Source organism: Nicotiana sylvestris, chromosome 4 (genome assembly GCF_000393655.2).
Source record: "Nicotiana sylvestris chromosome 4, ASM39365v2, whole genome shotgun sequence".
Lineage (NCBI taxonomy): Eukaryota > Viridiplantae > Streptophyta > Magnoliopsida > Solanales > Solanaceae > Nicotiana > Nicotiana sylvestris.
Window position 1 is genome coordinate 16931377 of NC_091060.1, and position 21919 is coordinate 16953295.

General features: G+C 34.7%; 2 protein-coding genes and 1 pseudogene across 2 annotated transcripts; all 3 read left to right on the forward strand.

The window, feature by feature from the left end:
• Positions 1-532: 532 nt before the first annotated feature.
• On the forward strand, positions 533-2815 carry LOC104239769 (E3 ubiquitin-protein ligase RGLG2-like). Its single transcript, XM_009794492.2, has 2 exons — positions 533-602; positions 1702-2815. The coding sequence occupies exon 2, from the start codon at positions 1707-1709 to the stop codon at positions 2694-2696; it is 990 nt and encodes a 329-aa protein (XP_009792794.2). The 5' UTR covers positions 533-602; positions 1702-1706; the 3' UTR covers positions 2697-2815.
• Positions 2816-11493: 8678 nt separating this feature from the next.
• Positions 11494-12497, forward strand: LOC104239774 (E3 ubiquitin-protein ligase RGLG1-like; annotated as a pseudogene).
• Positions 12498-16998: 4501 nt separating this feature from the next.
• LOC104239768 (transcription factor SRM1-like) lies at positions 16999-19769 on the forward strand. Its single transcript, XM_009794490.2, has 2 exons — positions 16999-17370; positions 19490-19769. The coding sequence occupies exons 1-2, from the start codon at positions 17024-17026 to the stop codon at positions 19740-19742; spliced, it is 600 nt and encodes a 199-aa protein (XP_009792792.1). The 5' UTR covers positions 16999-17023; the 3' UTR covers positions 19743-19769.
• Positions 19770-21919: the final 2150 nt, after the last annotated feature.

Genomic DNA, 21919 nt, shown 5'->3' on the forward strand with positions numbered 1-21919 from the left:
TACTAGATTAAATAAAACTAAAATGTTTAGTTACAATCTTCCATAACAAAGATTTAAAACTCCTTATCTAGTTAAATAATATTATTTGTAAAGCAATTTTTTTATATATATTTATAGTAACATGACACTCAAAAGCACTTTTTGAAAAGATTGGTCAAATATAAATTAATATTCTAATTTTTTTTAACATCCTTAAATATATTGGACAAACATAAATTTCTACTATCCAAAACTATTTTCGAAAAGTATTTCTTATGAAAAAACACATTTCAAAATAAACATATTCTCAAAATTTGGTCAAATAGGCTCTAGTTTTGAACGTGGAGTCACGTACTTACAAATGTTTGATTCTTGTAGGAAGATTTTTTAGTTTATTGCTTTATAATTATTTTTTATCAGATAGAAAAAATTACTTGATCCCAACGAATATGATTGTTTTTTTTTCCTAGTACAAAAAATATTATTATTCCTATTGGAATTACCTACTTGGAGTGGGATTAGAATTGATATTATAAATATCATGCAGTAAACCGTCCGAACTACACTACAATTCTTGGGAAGCATATATACAAGACAAGGAATTTCAAGAAAGTTTCCAACAGGTATTTACTCCCACTTTCAGATTAGCCAAAATATTACACTAATTTGTTGCATGTTTAGAACATTATTATGTAATCTTTCGCAATTGAACCCTCAGACTCAGGGTGTTGGTATTCCAAACGGGTGCAAATCCAGATGTCGGATCCATCATGATTGAAATTTTAAGATTAGGAATATGGATCTAGGTACGAATACATGTGCTTGTATTGGATTCGACAACAGTCAGACCTCTCTATAACAACATTCCTAAATAATAACACTTCTCTATAAAAGCCAAACTTTTTCGGAACCAATTTTTATGTTATGTTATAATATATGTTCTTTATAACAACACTTCGCTATGACATCCAAAAATATTCGAAACAAACGAGGCTATTATAGAGCGGTTTGACTGTATATCGAAAAGTAGAGCTATAAAATATGCCTAAATTATGAGACATTATGTGAAAAACTTGCATGTCGCATGTAGAGTGTAGTAACATAATCTTTTATTCTCAAGTTGTACGTAGACATCTAGAAATCGACAATAGCTTTTGTTTTGATAAATCAAAATGCCAAATCTTATATCTAATATCTACGTAGTTTACAGTCAAAATTTGACCAGATCTGCTACGTATCTCGCACCCATACTTAGTGTCAGTGTCGTGTCGACACGGGTGTGGCACCACAAATGAAGTATCCGCGCCAGTGGCGAAGCCACATGGTTACAAGCTTCATCGAAAAATTGCACTGTGTATATAAAATGTTACGTTTTAGAAGTATATAACACATATTGAACACCCTTTGTCGGGATTTTTTTGATTTCTTTCAAATTTGAATACTCTTGAGTAAATTCCTAGCTTCGCCACTGATCCAGGCAACTTAGGTTTTCCCACGAGACTATGTATTAAGCTATATGTCTTGGTGGTATATATATATGACATGATTTAGAGAATGTTAAAAATCATCATTTATGCGATAAGACCATTAAGAATTGAAGTGCCAAAGTTGAACCTATTATTTACTAGGTGGTAAAAAAATTGAGTAAATCGTTTAACTAGCTAGTTAATGTTACAAAGTTCTATATCAATTGAAGTCTTTGAGAGATATTACAAACTGCAGATTTCATGGGTGGCAAGTGTTCAAAGAGGCCAAAAACTGGCGGATATTCAGGCAATCCGCAGTCACAATATACCCAATCGAGCTACAATTATCCGACTTATCAGGCATATTGTGGTCCACCTCCTGCATCAACGAAATATCCAAAGATCGACGATGACTACAACAGCTTAGAACAGGTTACTGGTGCGCTTGCACGTGCAGGACTAGAGTCTTCAAACTTAATTGTTGGGATCGATTTTACCAAGAGCAATGAGTGGACCGGTGCAAGGTCATTCCAGGGGAAAAGTTTGCATCGGATTGCGGATAATCAGCAAAATCCATATGAACAAGCAATATCCATCATTGGAAGAACACTATCAAAATTTGATGAGGACAACTTAATTCCTTGTTTTGGATTTGGTGATGCCTCAACACATGACCAACAAGTCTTCAGTTTCTATCCTGATGAGAAAGTATGTTATGGATTCGAGCAAGTACTGAGTCGATATAGACAATTAGTTCCTCAATTACGTCTTGCTGGACCAACGTCGTTTGCTCCTATTATTGAAATGGCAATCAGTATTGTAGAGCAGAGTGGTGGCCAATACCATGTTTTGTTGAGAATAGCAGATGGACAGGTTACAACAAGTGTAGATGCTGCGCGTGGTCAATTAAGCCCTCAAGAGAAGAGAACAGTTGAAGCAATTGTGAAAGCAAGTCAATACGCCTTGTCTATTGTTGTAGTTGGAGTTGGAGATGGGCCGTGGGACATGATGAGGGAATTCGATGACAATATACCTGCACGAGCGTTTGACAATTTTCAGTTTGTTAATTTTACAGAAATCATGTCAAAAAATGTGAACTGGTCCAGGAAAGAAGCAGAGTTTGCATTGGCAGCATTGATGGAAATACCTTCTCAGTACAAGGCAACTCTGGAGCTAAACATTTTGGGTGCTCGTCGAGTGTTGGAATTTGGCACGATTCCTCTCCCCCCTCCTCCCTATGGTGCAATTTAGTGTCACTTTTCTAGGGTTATATCTTATGGCCTTGAGAGTATCAATCACTGACTGCTTTCTGTTGTTAAAGTTTGTTTTTTAAACTTTTCTTTAAATGTGGAACAAGTTTCTGGTTTATCAATGACTACTGCTCAAGTGTCCATGCTTATGCGCGGTCACAACCTTTATGTCCATATCAATGGTTCTCGCCTTGCCTCTACTCGCACAATGTCTCAAAACAACCGCGACATCAAAAATCCTGACTTCTTTGCATGGTATCGCCTCAATTTATCCTACGCTTCCTGCTGCTGTCACCGCTACAGCCACTGCCAAGGCTGCCTGGGATGCTTTGCACATTGCATATGCCAACAAATCTCAAACAAGAATCTTTAGATGCCAACAAATCTCAAATTTAATTGTCGACAATGTTTTGGTCCTGTCAAAAGTGAAGTCTATTTATACAGGGATGTTATATTTTTGGAAGACACCCACTAGAAGTAGTAGAAGTAAGGTTTTTAGTGAGAACCTTTAGTGGCGACCTATTGCCGCCACCAAACTAAGTGTCGAGTCGCCACAGATTCAGCGGCGAACTATATGTCGTTGGTGGAATAGCGACCTACCTTATATCTATTTTGTGACGCATTTGCTTACATTTTATGGCAACTAGGTCGCCACAAAAGCTAATTTGTTTTATTAGAGTCGCGACAAAAAGTAAACAAATAATTGCTACAAAATTAAGGTAGGTCGCTACTCAAAACGCTAACGTATAGTTCCCTGCTGAAACCATCACTCATTGTGGCAATTCGGCAGTTACCTTTGGTGGTGGCCACAGGAAGTCGTAACTGAAACCTTATTTCCTGTAGTGACCTATCCTAAAAATATTTTCTCCAATTTACAAATTAAACAGATAGATGATACTGTTTGGAATTTTTTCTCCCTATAGTCAACACATAAAATATTAAAAAATCCATTTGCTTCCCTAGCTTGGTACACCGAGCTCAAATTTTTTTTTGAGCAAGAATGTCAGCAAGTTGAACAAAGCAATCAATGACTTGAATGCCGAGCGAGGTTCAAAGCGGGTTCAGTTCTAGCTGCAACCAATTTGACGATAATGAAGATTATTATTTTTTTTTAAAAAAAAAAATGTCCGGAATACTATACGTGGTGACAATTTTTCAACCATATATTTTCAACATTCTTGTTGCTGCATCTTTAAAAAACATTCTTGTTGTTGCATCTTTCAACATTCTGAGCTTCTTTGTGTCGATGAATCCAACTTTTAGAACACCTTTTACGAGGAACAAGAGCTCAGACGTGCGAGGGTGGGTGTGAGGCGGGTTAACAAAACCCGGAGGAAATTGTAACATGGCAAGTGATATACTTTTGGCCATTTAGAGTTGGAAATTATGCTAGTCTAGCTTTTGTTATCTTTACAGGTTTTTGGGGCTTTGTGAACGATCCTGGGCATACCAGTATACAGGGGCGAATGTAGTGTGTGAATGACTGATTCAATTGAACTCATAACTTTCGACGCATGGTAAAAAATTTATATGTAAAAATTCGTTAAAATTTAAATAAATAGTAGATATAAACCCATAACTTTAAAAATATAATGGGTTCAATATTAAAACCTTAAAATTAAATTCATAAAATTTAAATCTTAAATCCGCCTCTGCCAATATAGGTGGAGAAGTCTCCACAAACTAATGTTTGCGGAAGAATGAAGTCTGAGATTGTCAAAATGTGAAGCGAACATCATTCGATGGTATGAGATTCTGAGTATGAAGATGAAAAAACCATTTATTTAGTTTTTATTCAACAATTAAAATATTGTATGTCTGTTCAACTATACTTGTATGTGTTATTGACAAATTAATTTGTGAAATTACTAAATTTTTATATTTTCATTACTGAATCTGTTCAATATTTTGGGACATTCGCGCGAAAGGTGAGATGTCATATTATACTGTAGATAGAGCAAGTCTTGTATAGCATATCACCTCTGTCTAGTGGCGGCAAAATGGATAAAAATAATAATTATCTATCCATAGTATCCGATAAAAAGTGAGTTGAATAACGAACATTTTAAAAATTGGTCAAATATAGATAACATCTATATTATCCACTTAAAAAATAATTTTTAATGGATAATCAATGGGTTTAAACTTTTATATTTATAAACACACAAATATGGGAGAATAGAAATTCTTCCAAAAATAAGCACATTCAATAAGCCATGGGTATTCATATTATCCACCGATTTATTTAATTTTTATCCGTATTAAATATGAGCAAGTTGGATATTTTATTTATATTACATGTTTCCGACCTGCCCATATCCGGTCCGACTTGCCTGTTTTTCACCCCTATCTCTGTCTTAGTGTTAAACCTATACTATATGCATGGATCACCCACTTATGATCGAGTGTTCTGGTTCTTGCTTGAGAATTGTGTAATTTATTATTTGAAATTTAAATTGTGAATTTAATTTTACAAATAAAGAAAATTAATTGATCTCAATGGAATATTATTATATTCTTTTCTAGAACAAAAATATAAATATGAAGAGAGACAATTCCTATTGGGATAAGAAAACCAATTCTATTTGGAATTGGAAAAGTTAATTCCTAATTGTTATAGAAAAATTATGTGGTCACCTACTTTTAAAGGGACAAGAAGTGGTATTATAAATACCCATTGAGTAAACCCTTTTGTCCATAATTTGTCATAAGCAAGATTTCATACTCATTTCACATCTAAACCCAAGAAAGCTTCCAACAGGTATTTATTTTCATGTTAGCCTAAACAAATTATATACTTAAATAAGATCTTTGTTAGAATTGTTTGTATTTGTTTCTAATTTTCTATTGCATGTTTAGAAACGTTATTATGCAATTTTCCATTATTGGAATTGAACATATTCTCAGTACTGGTTGATGCTTTTGGTAAGGAAATCATAACACAAATTATCGATATTATATTACTCAGAAACAAAAAAAAAAATGGAAGTGTGGTTTGTTTGAGAATTGTTTGAATTACATCATTTTATTCTCTGTGCGTTTTAGTTAGAACATATTGCATGGAGACAATGAACTAGATCGGCCCCTAGAGTAAATAAATACCTAAACATATTACATATAGTCAAAGAGGGAAAAAAAAAACATGTAGTCAAAGGCGTATTTCTTTTGTTCCATCAAATATCCTTCGTCCAGCTCTGGGGTTCGAGCCGTGAGTATGAATTTTCCTTTGTTAAGGATCGCTTTATCTCTCAATGTGGAATTTTTCGGCGAGAATCCATATTTAGTCGAACCCCAATGTGAGTACCAGACACCGTGTGGGAAACCAAAAAAAGAAAAACACGCAGCGATTTTGTTGGGTGGTTAACTGGTCACATTTTATTCATAAAATGACTTGGATTGGTATTAGTCAGTAAAGCAAAATCATTGTATATCGAGTAAGTACATTCGATCTAATAAGTACCTTGTGTTAGAATAGAAAAATTCTATGGCTCGGATCTTTAGTATTCTCTATTTCATGTTCTATTTCACTTCGCAATGGGGTTCTTTTTGTTGAAATTGTCAAATCCCAAATCGGTGGTTTAGCCTTTTGGTTGGAAATTTTTCCCTATAAAGGGAGGCCTAATGTTTAGGATTTAAATACACCTCTCATTTGCCTTCTCATCTTCTTAAGGCATTTGTATCTTCTCTCTTTAGTATTATTTAACTTGTATTTTGGAGTGGAATAAAATATTGGTTGTGTCCGAGGAAGTAGGCAAAATTGGCCGAACCTCGTAAATTCTGGTGTTCCTTCTATTGTTGTAGTATTGTCTTATTTATTATTTAGCGGCTGCCATAATTTTTGGTATAGTAGTTGTGACTCATTCACACTATATACATTTGGCTTCCGCAACAATTGGTATCAAAGCCAAGGTACTGTCTAAGTATGCTCTGTGGTTGCAGCATAATCTGATCTTCCACATCAGAAAAGATTTATTTTGGTAGCTGAGTCAAAGTTATGTCTGAGTATGCTCTGTGGTTGCAGCTTAGTCTAATCTTCCACACCAGAAAGAAAATAATCTTGATTTGTGTCATCAGCTATTAAATAATATTTGTGTCAAAAATAGGAGACAATAAACAAGAAGAATCTACATCAAGTGTCAATAATACGTCATCATTTGCATCTTCGCTTATGACAAGAATTGTGTCAAATGCGAAATTTGCGGTAGAAATTTTTGACGGATCAGGACATTTTGGGATGTGGCAAGGCGAGGTTCTAGATGTCCTTTTTCAACAAGGGCTAGATCGTGCCATTGAAGAAAAGAAACGAGATGTTATTGGAGAAGAAGATTGGAAAATTATCAACCGTGTTGCTTGCGGTACCATTCGATCCTACCTTGCTAGAGAGCAGAAATATCTATACACAAAAAAAACTTCTGCAAGTAAATTATGGAAAACACTGGAGGATAAACTTTTGAAGAAAAACAGTCAAAATAAATTGTACATGAAGAAGAGACCGTTTTGCTTCACCTATGTTCCTGGTACCACAATGAATGAACATATCACCAGTTTCAATAATTTGGTCACAAATTTGCAAAATATGAATGCAACTTTTGATGATGGTGACTTGGCCTTGATGTTTTTGGGGTCACTTCCTGATAAGTACGAGCATCTTCAAACTACTCTACTCCATGGAAATGACTAAGTTTCTCTCAGAGAAGTTTGTTCGGCTTTGTACAGCTATGAAAAAAAGAAAGGGAGAAAAACAGAAGGGCAGAGAAGGAGAAGCACTGGTTGTGAGGGGTCGTCCTCAAAATCAAACGAGGACAAATAAGGGAAATTCCAAGTCAAGATCTAGACCCAGAAAAGATGAATATGCTTTTTGTCGAGAAAAGGGGCACTGGAAGAAAGATTGTCCGAAGTTGAAGAATAAGGCCAAACATAACAATGGAAAGGCCATTATGGATTCAAATGTAGCTGATTGTGATGATTCAGACTTCTCATTAGTTACAACAGAGTCATCAACATCATCAGGCATATGGTTAATGGACTCGGCTTGTAGCTATCATATGTGTCCCAACAGGGACTGGTTCGTGGATTTTCAAGAAGGAGAATATGGAGTTATCCACACAGCAGACAACAGCCCTCTTACCTCATATGACATTGGTTCAATACGATTAAGGAACCATGATGGAATGATTGCAACATTAACAAATGTTCGATATGTACCGGGTTTGAAGAAGAATCTCATCTCTGTGGGAGCCCTAGAATCAAAAGGGTTCAAAATCATTGCAGAAAATGGAGTGATGAGAATATACTCCGGTGCACTAATGGTAATGAAGGCCAATCGGAAGAACAATAACATGTACCGCTATCGTGGTAGTACAATTATTGGGACAACAACAGTGACATCTAGTGATAACAAAGACGCAGAAGCACCCAAGCTACGACACATGCGTTTGGGACATGCTAGAGGAAAATCCTTGAAAACTCTATCAGATCAAGGATTGTTAAAAGGAGTAAAGACTTGAAACTTGGAGTTTTGTGAGCATTGTGTCAAAGGGAAACAGATAAGGGTTAAATTTGGTACAACGATCCATAATATTAAAGGCATTTTGGATTATGTACACTCAAATGTTTGGAGTCCTTCCAAAACACCTTCATTGGGTGGGAAGCACTATTTTGTAACCTTTGTTGATGATTTTTCCCAAAGAGTGTGGGTGTATACAATGAAGAGGAAAGATGAAGTGTTGGGAATTTTTCTCAAATGGAAAACGATGGTGGAGAATCAAACAGGCAGGAGGATCAGGTGTATTCGCATAGACAATGGAGGTGAATAAAAAAATGATCATTTCAATAAGGTCTGTGAAAATGATAGTATCGTCCGACACTTCACTGTCAGACATATACCACAATAGAATGGGGTGGCAGAACGTATGAACCGGACCTCACTGGAGAAGGTACGGTGCATGTTGTCCAATGCTGGCTTAGGCAAAGAATTTTTGGGATGAGGCAATTACATATGCATGCCACCTAATTAATCGTCTATCATCTGCTGCTATTGACGGCAAAATGCCATTTGAAAAATGGTATGGAAAGCCTGCTGTAGATTATGACTCTTTGCACATGTTTGGCTCAATTGCATATTATCATGTGACAGAGTCAAAATTGGATCCAAGGGCAAAGAAGGCTATTTATGGGGATTACTTCTGGAGTCAAAGGATACCGTTTATGGTGTCCTATAATAAAGAAAGTAATATTCAGCAGGGATGTTACCTTTGATGAATCTGCTATGGTAAATAAGGTAACAGAAGATACCAAACAAAATGAGGGTGCTCCTAAGCAGGTGGAGTTTGAGGGAAAATTTATTTTCCCTACACAAGAAGCAGAGGAGGAAACAAATGAAGATTATCCTCTAGAAGAAGAGCCAGTAGAGAGGGAGATTCCAACTCAGGAACCTCAACAACAACTTGAATCAATAGCAACTAGCAGACCAAAAAGGACAATAACAAAACTTGTTCGTCTTATAGAGACGGTTGCTTGTGCCACCTCAATTGTAGCTGATGATGTTCCTACCACTTATAAAAACGCAGTCCAAAGTTTAGAAGAAGATAAGTGGAGGATTGTCATGAATGATGAAATACAATCCCTTCATCAGAATCATACATGGAGATTGGCCAATCTCCCGAAGGAAAAGAAAGCGATTGGGTACAAATGGGTATTTGCAAAGAAAGAAGGATTTCCTAACCAAGAAAATGTTCGCTACAAAGCAAGATTGGTGGCCAAAGAATATGCTCAAAAGGAGGGAATTGATTACAATGAAGTGTTTCTCCAGTTGTAAAATATTCCTCCACTAGAATTATGTTGGCTTTGGCAGCACAGTTGGATTTGGAACTAGTTCAGATGGATGTAAAAACTACGTTTTTAATGGAAACTTAGAGGGGGAAATCTACATGACTCAGCCAAAAGGATTCAAAGTTGTTGGAAAGGAAAATATGGTGTGCAAACTTGAAAAATCATTGTACGGATTGAAACAATCTTCTAGACAATGGTACAAACGATTTGACAAGTTTATGTTGCGGCAAGGGTACAAGAGAAGCAAATACGATTATTGTGTGTATTTGCGCAAGCTTAAATATGGTTCCTTTGTATATCTTTTCCTATATATTGATTATATGTTGATAGCTTCCAAGAATTCGGAAGAAATTGATAAGTTGAAGATTCAACTGAAGAAGGAGTTCGAGATGTAGGATCTGGGTGAGGCAAAGAAAATTCTTGGCATGGAGATAATAAGAGATAGACGTTCAAAGAAACTCTGTTTATCTTAGAAAGAATATTTGAAAAGAGTACTACAATGTTTTGGCATAAATGAGAAGACTAAACCGGTTAGTACTCCACTTGCTCCCCATTTTAAGCTAAGTATTACTATGTTACCAAAAGATGAAGCTGAATGAGAGTATATGTCAAAGGTACCATACGAAAATGTTGTTGGTAGCTTGATGTATGCAATGGCATGTATGAGACCTGACATTTCACAAGTTGTTGGAGTTATTAACAGATATATGCATAATCCAGAAAATGAGCATTGACAAGCTGTGAAGTGGATTCTACGGTATATTCATAATACTGTATATGTTGGGTTAGTTTTTAAGCAGGAATGCAATCAGACTGTAGTTGGATATTGTGACTTAGATTTTGCGGGTGACCTGGACAAACGAAGATCAACTACTGGTTATGTGTTTACTTTTGCAAAGGCACCAGTTAGTTAGAAGTCTACTTTACAGTCACCAGTTTCTTTGTCTACAATAGAGGCAGAGTACATGGCTATTACAAAGGCTGTGAAGGAGACAATTTGGCTTCAGGGGTTACTAAAGGAGCTTGGAATTGGACAAAAAAGTATCACAATTTTTTGTGATAGTCAAAGTACCATTCAATTAGTGAAAAACCAAGTTTATCATGCAAGGACGAAACACATTAATGTTCGATATCATTTCGTACGAGAAATCATAGAAGAAGGTGGAGTCACGGTGAATAAAATTCATACTACAGAGAATCCTGCTGATATGCTGACAAAAGTGGTGATTGCGGTCAAGTTTCAACATTGTTTGGATTTGATCAACATTGTTGAACACTGAAAATTGAAGATGAAGACACAACCAAAATTTGTTATTGAGATAAAATTGAAGATGTGGAATTTTGCCAATGTGGAGATTTGTTGAAATTATCAAATCCCACATCGGTGGTTTAGCCTTTTGGTTGGGAATATTTCCCTTTAAAGGGAGGCCTAATGTTTAGGATTTAAATACACCTCTCATTTGCCTTCTCATCTTCTTAAGGCATTTGTATCTTCTCTCTTTAGTATTATTTCACTTGTATTTTGGAGTGGAATAAAATATTGGTTGTATCCGAGGAAGTAGGCAAAATTGGCCGAACCTCATAAATTCTGGTGTTCCTTTTATTGTCGTATTATTGTCTTATTTATTATTTAGCGGCTGCCATAATTTTTGGTATAGTAGTTGTGACTCATTCACACTATATACATTTGGCTTCCGCAACAATTTTCACCCTTCCCTCATTTGATGCTTTAGGCTTAGCGATGGTCAATTTTACCAATATTTGGAGCTAAATCAGAATAAGTTTACTGAATTTTTAAAATCTAATTTAGATATTTAGAAGTTATACAAAAGTACTTTAATTAAAAAAAAATTAATCTAAGTTAATGTTTAAAAGGCTGGAGTGCAAGGCGAAACCTTTAATAAGCCTGGAGACATGATGCACAAGTCCACTGATATTTTGAATTTTACTACGTATCTTATAGATTAATGACAGTTATTACAAACTGCAGATTTCATGGTGGCCAGTGTTCAAAGAGTCCAAAAACTGGCGGATATTCAGGCTATCCGCAGTCACAATATACTCAATCTAGCTACAATTATCCGCCGCCACCTCCTGAATCAAGGAAAAGGCTGCAGAGGAAATATTCAAAGATCAATGATGACTACAACAGCATAGAGCAGGTTACTGATGCGCTTGCATGTGCTGGGCTTGAGACTTCGAACTTAATTGTTGGGATCGATTTTACCAAGAGCAATGCGTGGATGGGCGCGAGGTCATTCCACGGGAAAAATTTGCATCACAAAATCCAAATGAACAAGCAATATCCATCATTGGGAGAACACTATCAGAATTTGATGAGGATAACCTGATTCCTTGTTTTGGATTTGGTGATGTCTCGACAAGTGACCAACACGTCTTCAGTTTCTATCCTGATGGGAGATTCTGTAATGGATTCGAGCAAGTACTGAGTCGATATAGACAATTAGTTCCTCAATTACGCCTTTCAGGACCAACATCGTTTGCTCCTATTATTGAAATGTCAATCAGTATTGTAGAGCAGAGTGGTGGCCAGTACCATGTTTTATTGATAATCGCGGATGGACAGGTTGGAAATGGAAACGTTACAAGAGATGCGCGTAACAGATTAAACCCTCAAGAGAAGAGAACAATTGAAGCAATTGTGAAAGCAAGTAAATATGCCTTGTCTATTGTTGTAGTTGGGGTTGGAGACGGGCCGTGGGACATGATGAGGGAATTCGATGACAACATCCCCGCTCGAGCCTTTGACAATTTCCAGTTTGTTAATTTAACGGAAATCATGTCAAAAAATGCAGACAGGTCCAGGAAAGAAGCAGAGTTTGCCTTAGCAGCATTGATGGAAATACCGTCTCAGTACAAGGCAACTCTCGAGCTGAACATTTTGGGTGCTCGTCGAGGGCTGGAAATTAACACGATTCCTCTTCCCCCTCCTCGCGGTGGTGCAATTTAGTGCCGCTCTTCTTTCTGTTGTTAAACGTTGTTTTTTAAACTTTTCTTTCATTGTAGAGTAAGTTTCTGGTGTATCAATCACTACTTCTTTCTGTTGTTAAAGTTTGTATTTTTAACTTTTCTTTAATTCGGAACAAGTTTCTGGTTTTTTGTTTTATGAGCCAATGTGTCTTGTTAAATTTGTGAGTATAGAACCGAGAGAACTGTGATTTATGGCTGTCTTGTTACGGATACTACAGCCAAACCTCTCTATAATAGCTTTGTTTGTTCCATCATCGCCAAACCTCTCTATAATAGCTTTGTTATAGACAAAAATTGTCCAAAAAATCGGACTCTAAAATAACTTGCCTTTTATAGTATTCTGTCATTTCCATTGTGTACTTTTCGAGTTGTTTGTGTTCTACAACAAAGTGAAATGTTCGTAGCTTTCATTACAATAACAACAACATACATACTGTGATCCCACAAGTGGAGTCTGAGGAGCATGGGGTGTACGCAAACCTTACCCCTACGTCTTGTGAGGTAGAGAAACCGTTTCCGAATTTTTCTTTTTTGGGATGGAGGCCAGGTGTTGGAGGGAGTTGATATGAGAAAATCCATAACTCTTTGTTAAAGCTGCCTGATTTATGGAAGTTCTACTCATATTAAATATTCACATCAAAACTAATAAATGTATGGCGTACGTTCTTTTGTTAAATTAATATGGTTAATTCTTGGTCACTAAGAGGTGCTATTTTGTTCTCAGAGGTGACTGGACTACACCAAGAGGTGCTTTTCTTACGTAATTTTGCCTACCGTTCTATTTCCGTACCGAAGGAAATGAGTTTCGAACTCATGATACAATCTTCTTGTACGTTGATTTAACAAATCGATATGTTAAGCAGCTTAGTCATACCTCCAAGTTATTGATTGTAAAGAAATTGGATGTGTCATGTTTGGCTGGTCCCTCGAACGGCTATCTGTACAATTTGATTAATTTTTTGTATCTTTTAAAAAAAATTTAATAATCGGTTCGACGGTACATTGATTTAGTCAATTTTTAGAAATTCATGATGCACACCCCTAGTAATATGTACTTAGTTATACATGGATAAGAGCAAAAATACATAACAATAAGTAATCCCTAAATAGCAATTCCTTATTATTTAATTTATTCCATGTATAACAATTTATGCGTTATTACAGTTCGTATTACTTATTCTTTATATAACAATCTTTGTATTAATATCACGAGTCTTACGGTACGCGCATTGCGCGTGTAATCTATCAAAATGAGTATAAAACTTTTAAAAAATTATATAAATATTATTTTTAAATTAAAATAAATGTGTAAATTTATTTCAACAAAGAATGTTGATTTTGTATAGCTAATTCAATCAGGAATATTAATTTATACCTTTCGCTCACTATGTTTTCTTTTAGCTATTTTAACTACTACCTTAAATTACTTATGAATAAATATATATAATTTATTTTAATTAATTTCAATATATAAATTTATCTTATATATGTTTTACTTTTCGAGTATTGTAATCGGTTTTTAATTTAATATGTGTATAAATTTACAATATGTATTCAACTAATTCAAATAATTAACTTAAAGTACATTATAGTACTTATTACTTCAAATTAAAAATACTACTATTATTTTCAAAACGTAAGCATATCGTATTAAACTTATTTATATATATTTTCATACACAACCTAGTATGTTTAAGTTTGGTTTACATATTATTAGTAATCTTTAATTTTTGAAGACCTAAAATTAGATCTAAAATTTTATTAGTAGATTTCTAACACGTTTGTACACATTTTTTCTAATGCACGTGTGAAAATGTCATAATTACTTTACATAATTTATTTAAGGAAAAGATTTATAAGTAAATATTTATTTGGTGTTTAATTCCTAAAATTGAGTTTCTATATATGTAGTCCGAATAAGGGAAAATTTAATGACCAAAATTTAGTTGACTTTTAAGTTCTAAATATTAGTAGAATAATTAAATTATAATTATAACCAATATAAAATCTATATTAAAGGGTAAAAAAGACGAACGACATTTCACTAAGGGTCTTCGTGCTAGGATAAGCGCGATGCGCGTGTACCTTCTATCGATCCGTATAAAATTATGAAAAATATAAGCCCTTAACAATAAGATTTTTAAAAATATAAGCTCTTGAATATGACAAATATTGAGCCTACTTAGTAACAAAAAATAGTGGATGTTCTATCTAAGCACGACAACAACCAAGATAATTGAAAGTTTAGTGTTATTATGTATCTCATTCTTTTATATTAATTTCGTATCAAAATAGTCATCTAGTTACCATGTATTCTAAGACAAGTTAACTACAAAGAGAAGAAAAATTAACGATAGATAAATTATGTAGTTAAATAATAAAATTTATCGCTAATCCTACTTAGTGACAGAATCAACTATATATCATAAAAAATCCTATTAGCTACAAGATGAATTTACTAACTAATTCTTGTTTTGTAAAGTTAAATTATGTAGCAAAATATCTCAGTAATAATATTAGTTTTTGTTTGACCAAAAAATAAAAGTCATTTTCCATCTATTTTATTTTAACATATGCACTGAGGTAATTTAGGTACTTTTGTAAATTAAATTATGATAATTAGTTTCTTATCACAAATTAATGATTACTATTTTTTCAACAATAATTACTATTTCAAAACTCAATGCCATAGTAAATTTTAACGAATTTAACAACCAAGCTTCTAATAAAATACTTATGATTTAAATTTTAAAAACAACAAATAAATCATATGAAAAGAAAAATTGGTCTTTTTGATTAAACAAGGACAAAGAAAAAAAATACCACATAAAACGTGAAGTTTCCTTGTTGGAAACCAACAAAAATCTTTCCTCCTACCTTTTTTGTGGTCCTTTATGTCTTAATATATTGTATCCTTATTAGGAGAAGATATCAAACACTAAATTATATTAGATTTTTTTATTTATTTAGAATTCCTAAATATAAGGAAAGTTTTTGATTTTACAATTTTATCCAATGTAAATTTTGTTTTTAAAGGGTAAAAAAAGCGAACACCATTTCGCTAAGGACCTTCGTGCTTTTAATATAGTATAGATATAGATATAGATATAGATAGGGATGTTCACGGTTTGGTTTGATCGGTTTTTAATTAAAACCAAAACCAAACCAATTTAATCGGTTTTTAAAATTTTAAAATCAAAACCAAACCAAATTAAATATAAACCATCGGTTTGATTGTTATTGGTTTGGTTCGATTTTTCGGTTCTTAGTAAGCTAATAATAAGTCGATAACAGTGAAACAACACTATACAATAATCTGAAAATAATTTGCTAAATTTATGCTTTTTGTATATTTCTTCTGGAACTGAAAGTTTATTTACCTCTTTATATGAAAAGAATGAACAAAAAAACAAACTAAATGTTTGCTTTTTCAAGCTTTAGCCACTATAGTCCTGCAATTTGAGTTTGTTTTCTTTACTCTTACGGTCGGATTTTTTTTAACTCTTCTGTTAGGCAAAAGTATGTGCGAAGGGTTAGAGAATTAAAGTCTTAAAGGAAAAGAAAATTAGCCGATTCGTATTATTTTGGGCTTAGACAATCTTTTAAGATATAAGTGGGATAAATCAAAATTCAGAATAACAATTAAATTGCATAAAATATTTAAAATTATTTAGAAAAAGATATTATATTGTAAATAAATAATTATTAAATTTTGTATATAATTAATCGGTTTGGTTTGGTTTATTTTTCGGTTTTTTATAATAGAACCAAAACTAAATCAAATATTATCGGTTTTTAAAATTTAAAACCAAAACCAATTCAAATAAAAAAAATATCGGTTTACTTAATCGGTTTGGATCGATTTTCCGTCAAACCGTGAACAGCCCTAGATATAGATATAGATTATTCATGGTATATCAATTCTTGCGTCATTACAATCCCGATTTAACTAAATCATCACCCAAATGACCCTAGTGAGAAAATAAAGGAATAGAAGCCTTTCACTTACCAATCCAAAAGATGCCAGGCGTGACTAGAACTTTACTGTTAATAAACTTCCACACCCCTAAAATAACGAGTGAAAATTGCATGAGCTAATCAGCTTTTGGACGGATAATGGAAGAATAGGTAACGTTTGTAAAGTCATTGAAAAATAACTATTATTTTATACGGAGATAAAATCTGGACGAAAATACCCCGGTTGAAACACAGAAAGTTTCAATATAATAATTTCTGCGTATAAATTTCCAGCATGTTCTATTGATATTTCCGAAATTTTTAAGGTAATAATTTCTGCTAACATTCGATTACCAGTTGGAAATGAGACTATTTCTTATTTTTTTTTTCCCCAAATACCCTAATACATGCACAACTATATCTTCCTACTATGCACTATCCATTTGGTCTTTTCACCAAAATCCTTCTGACGCAAACAACAAACAAACAGGAAACAAGTAGTAGAGCCCAGAAAACTACATAACTCCTTAAACAAAAATTACTACAACCATGTACAAGATTCATTCAACGTCGTCGATTTGGACGAGGTACGAGGACAAGTTATTCGAGGAGGCTTTAGTTATGTACCCTGAAGGTGTTGTTAACAGATGGCAGAAAATTGCAATTCATGTTCCTGGTAAGAGTCCTGAGGATGTCATGGCTCACTATGATGCACTTGTCCATGATGTCTTCGTGATTGACTCGGGACGAGTCGAGATCCCGAGTTACCATGATCGTTCTTCCGAGTGGGAGCCTGAATCTGGAACCAGTCGTAATATCTCTTTTATGTCAAATTACAAGAACCATACTGAACAGATCAGGAAAAAGGGCACCCCTTGGACCCCAGAAGAACACAGGTTATTCTTTCTTTTTCCTTTTTTCCTTCTGAAGGTAGACGTAAATGGTAAAATTGATGTCACGTGACCAGGAGATTACAGATAGGTTACTGGTTCGAGTTGTTGAAATAGTCTCTTGCATAAATGCCATAAATGCAGGGTAAGACTGCATACAATAGACCCTTATGGTCCAGCCCTTCTCGTATCCCCTCGCATAGCAGGAGCTTAATGCACCGGGCTGCCCCTTTTTTTTTCCTTTTCCCAACTCGTGTCTTAATCTGTGCCCATACTATTTCATTGGGTGTGTACATATTATTCCATCAGTATATATTGGTAGAGGCGAATTCATAATTCAAACGTGAAAGGTTGATCTTAGAGTTAAATTTATTTTACTTTTAGAATTGTGGAATCAGATTTTACAAAAAAGTTTAAATTGTATAGTAGTTGTTTTCATATGTATATCTATGCTTTGTGTCGAATATACTAGATTCAGTTAAACACGTTACACTAAAGCCTGGCTGTGCTGACTACTTGGTGATTATGTCAACCAAGACCTAGAAGAAAAACATCACCAAATTTGGTTTTTGTGTTGGATTCAATTATTAGGTTTTTGTTTATGGGTACAATTTATGTATTTAGGTTATTGAGCCGAGAATCTATTAGAAATAGTTTTTTTACCTTTTCAAGATAGGAATAAGATCTGCTTACAATATCCTCTCCAGACCTCACTCGTGGGATACACTGCGTACAATTTTCTTACTTTTGGAAAATTATGTGAGTGTACAACCTATAATCTTTGTCATCCTCAATATTTTCCACATGTTAATAATGAAAGTCTTCTTACCTATTGGGTACTATTCTGGGTTAATTTGTTTATCGCTCTTCTTACCGTTTAAGAGTTTAAAGATTGCTTTAGAAAAATATGAAGTCAGGTACAAGACTTTGGCTCAAAATGAGCCTCTTTAATTTAAACTAATTACATATCCTTATCTCTATGTTACATTAAAAGATTTTATTATGACAAACCTGGCTAGTTGTCACTATTTAAAATTTAGGTCTCAAGTCAAAAGATAGGTTCGCTAAAATTTCGTGGTAGGGTAAATGGCCTTTGCTTGTACAATAAAGAACTCTAGGATATTCTCAATGAGTTCTTCTCCGTTGATTGGCTGACACTTGTTACACTTAGGGGAATACGAGATTTTCATCAAGGAAATTCAAAAAATACTAAAGTGTCAGACCTATGGTTGTACTCACAATCTAAAACACTTTAACGAACACCTTTGCCGCTACATTGATAGCTTCCCTTGTGTCAAGGTACTCCCTACTCCCTTTTTATGTTTAAAAATAGTTTAACTTAAACTTTTATTTTAGCTCTATGAAAAGATTTTTATAGCCCCAAAAATGATTTGGGAGTACAAGTTTCAAAATTTTGTAATGACAAAAATATTGTGACATGACACACAGTTCACAAGTTTTAAACATTTTCATTTTTTTCTTCTTAAATTTGGTGCTTATTCAACCTTTGCCACATAAAATGGGAGTAGGCATATGAATAAAAAGAATCTTTTGCGACAGCCCAGTGCACAAGGCATCTCGCGTTCACTCAGAGTTCGGGGAAAGGCCGCACACCAAGGGGTGTGATATAGACAGTCTACGCTAGTGGCAGCAAAATGGTTAAAAGAAAACAGTTATCCTCTCATATTATCTATTAAAATATGAGTTGTATAATGAACTGGGTCAAATATGGATAAGAACCATATTATCCACTTAGAAAATGGATGACCAATGGGTTTAAGCCTCTAATTGACAAGTTTGGGAGACTCGGAATTCTCCCCAAAGTGATCATATTCAAGAAGTAATGGATAATATGGATATCCTAATTATTCGTAGGTAACCCCTTTTTTATCTGTATTAAATATGGATCGGGTCAAATAATTTATTCGTTTTAGCAATACTGTTTTCGTCCCGCCCATATCCGACTGTCCCGCCCGTTTGCCACCCCTAGTCTACGCTAATGCATGCATTGGTGGCTGCTTCCACAGCTCGAACTCGTGTCATACGGAGACAACTTTCCTGTTGCTCCAAAGGAAAGGGATGTTAATGTTATGTTGGCTTACAATCCTTGAATTTCTTGTCTCAGATTATTCCTTATTGGGCTGGAGAGATATGGAAAGGATGACTGGAGAAGCATTTCAAGAAATGTAGTGGTAACAAGGACTCCTATGCAGGTAGCAAGTCATGCTCAAAAATACTTTCAGAGACAAGAAGACATTAAAAAGAAAGAAAGGAAAAGGTCCAGCATTCATGACATTGCAGTGGATGCCAATATTCTGCTTCCTCAAAACAATAACCAGAATCAAGGAGGCTATCAGAATTACAACTTCCCTTTGTAAATAATGGTACATGAATGTTACAATGGACTCGAAACTTGTAAAGTTTATTCTTCATAGCTAGCTGGCAATTGATTTAGGGAATTATTTAGTGAACTGGGAGTTTATACGGTCAAATTTTTCTATAAAAATCTCGTTTGTTTCGATATTTTTTGGCTCGTTATAATGAAGTGTTGTTATAGAGTACATATATTGTAACATAATGTAAAATCGATTTTGAGAAAAACTTGACTTTTATAGTGAATGACTGTTATATAGAGATGTTGTTATAGAGAGGTCTGACTGTATATTGATCTTTAACGTGTAATTATAAACTTAGCGGAAATGGTTGGATTTTGGTAGCAGGACGAAACGGTATTCTTTCCGAGGACATGGCCCTTGATAGGAAGGCCTGGAGGTCAAGCATTAGGGTTGTAGGATAGGGATAGTAAAGCTTTCCTTACTTCATTCCGGGGGTGAGGCGGGGTTGGATTAGGGTTGATCTTAGATGACTTGCAGTTTATGTTGGACTCACACTATTCTTATTGTTTGTCTTAGCCCCGGGCCTTAGATTATGGTTAATGTTATTGCATGTCATTCATCTTTCGGTTTTTATGTGTATGTTACTATTACGGTTTCTGTTGGAGTTACTAATGAATTCTCTCCTCTTGTTTTTTTTACTTTATTTTCGTTTTTCTGAGCCGAGCGTCTATCGGAAACAGCCTCTCGGCCCCTATCGGGGCAGGGGTAAGGTCTGCGTACACATTACTCTCCCCAGACCCCACTATGTGGGATTTTACTGGGTAGTTATTGTTGTTGACGAAACGGTATTCAATATGTTTGCCTTTTTTTTTAATGAAGATTATGTTCTATGGTCCTGTGTCTTCTACTGTAACTTGATATCAGCAATTTGCTGTGATGTCAAGTTAAATTTCAGAAACAACTCTAGCTTTAACTAAACCTAAGAACATATTAACTCCGATTGTCAAGGTTGAGTGCACGGGTTTGATTTCACAGCTTAAGATAAGAAAGAAAGATTTCATCCTTTTTGTAAAGCAATGGTCTTGTAGACTTCTCTCCATTCTTTTGACCTCATAGTTGTTGGGATCGAAATAACAAGGTGTCACGCGGAAGCTAACATTCCAAACTTTGAACGACAATAAATAAGACGACATACATTTGATAGCATCGATTTTTTACAAGCTTACCGTAAAAAGTTGGGCATGTCTAAATCTTATCCATATTTTGAGGAGGTTAGGTTTTATGTCTCCCTCCTTCATATCTTCAGATTTTGGTTATTAATTTACATGATAGGGGTCGATGCAAAACCCCTTGTCATTACAAGACGACTTCAATAAAAATCAGAGGACAAAAAAAAATAACTATTAAACTAGGCATAATAATCAATCAGACCTATATATGATTTATTATTAATATAAAAACAAAAAATAAATTTTCTGACAGAATAGTCTCCCCTAAACAACTCTCTAAAAGGCTACAATGTGGAGGTTGTTGTGTTCTGTCGTGAGAAGTCATATGAAGGAGATTTATTGCTTTTATAATCCTTTTCACGAAGTACAGTAGTCACTTTCATCAATTAATCCAAAGAAGAACGAACAAATAGCAGCCATAGTGATATCAAACAGCCAGCAATTATGAATTTTGTTTGGTTTCTGCAGCAGATGTATAAATTCAACAACATTTGTTCATGACAATATATTCTGTTGATTCAACTGTGTCATGGACTTCACTAAGTGCTTTTTCTTACTCATTTCACTCTTTGTTATTGGCATATCAAGAATTGCAAATGCAAGTGATCCTGACATACTTTCAGACTTCATTCTCCCAGAAAATCAAACATGAGCATGTGGAGACTTCTTCACTTATACTGGCATGCGCGGGATCGTTCACAAAGTCCCAAAAACCTTTACTGTAATCAAAGCTAGTTTAGCAGAATTCCCAGCTCTAAATGGCCAAAGTGTGTCACTTGCCATGTTACAATTTCCCCCGGGTGCTGTTAACCCTCCTCACACACACCCTCGCGCATCTGAGCTCTTGTTCCTCGTAAAAGGTGTTTTAGAAGTTGGATTTATCGACACAAAGAACGTTCTGTATAAACAGAAGCTCAGAGCCGGGGACATGTTTATTTTCCTTAAAGGACTAGTTCATTATCAGTATAACCGGAACCATTATAAACAAGC

Excerpts from the sequence above, each read along its gene's own strand:
- LOC104239768 (XM_009794490.2), top strand. The coding sequence starts at position 17,024 with ATGTACAAGATTCATTCAACGTCGTCGATTTGGACGAGGTACGAGGAC. Across the intron at positions 17,371-19,489 it reads TGGACCCCAGAAGAACACAG|ATTATTCCTTATTGGGCTGG; the intron begins GTTATTCTTTCT and ends TTCTTGTCTCAG.
- LOC104239769 (XM_009794492.2), top strand. The coding sequence starts at position 1,707 with ATGGGTGGCAAGTGTTCAAAGAGGCCAAAAACTGGCGGATATTCAGGC.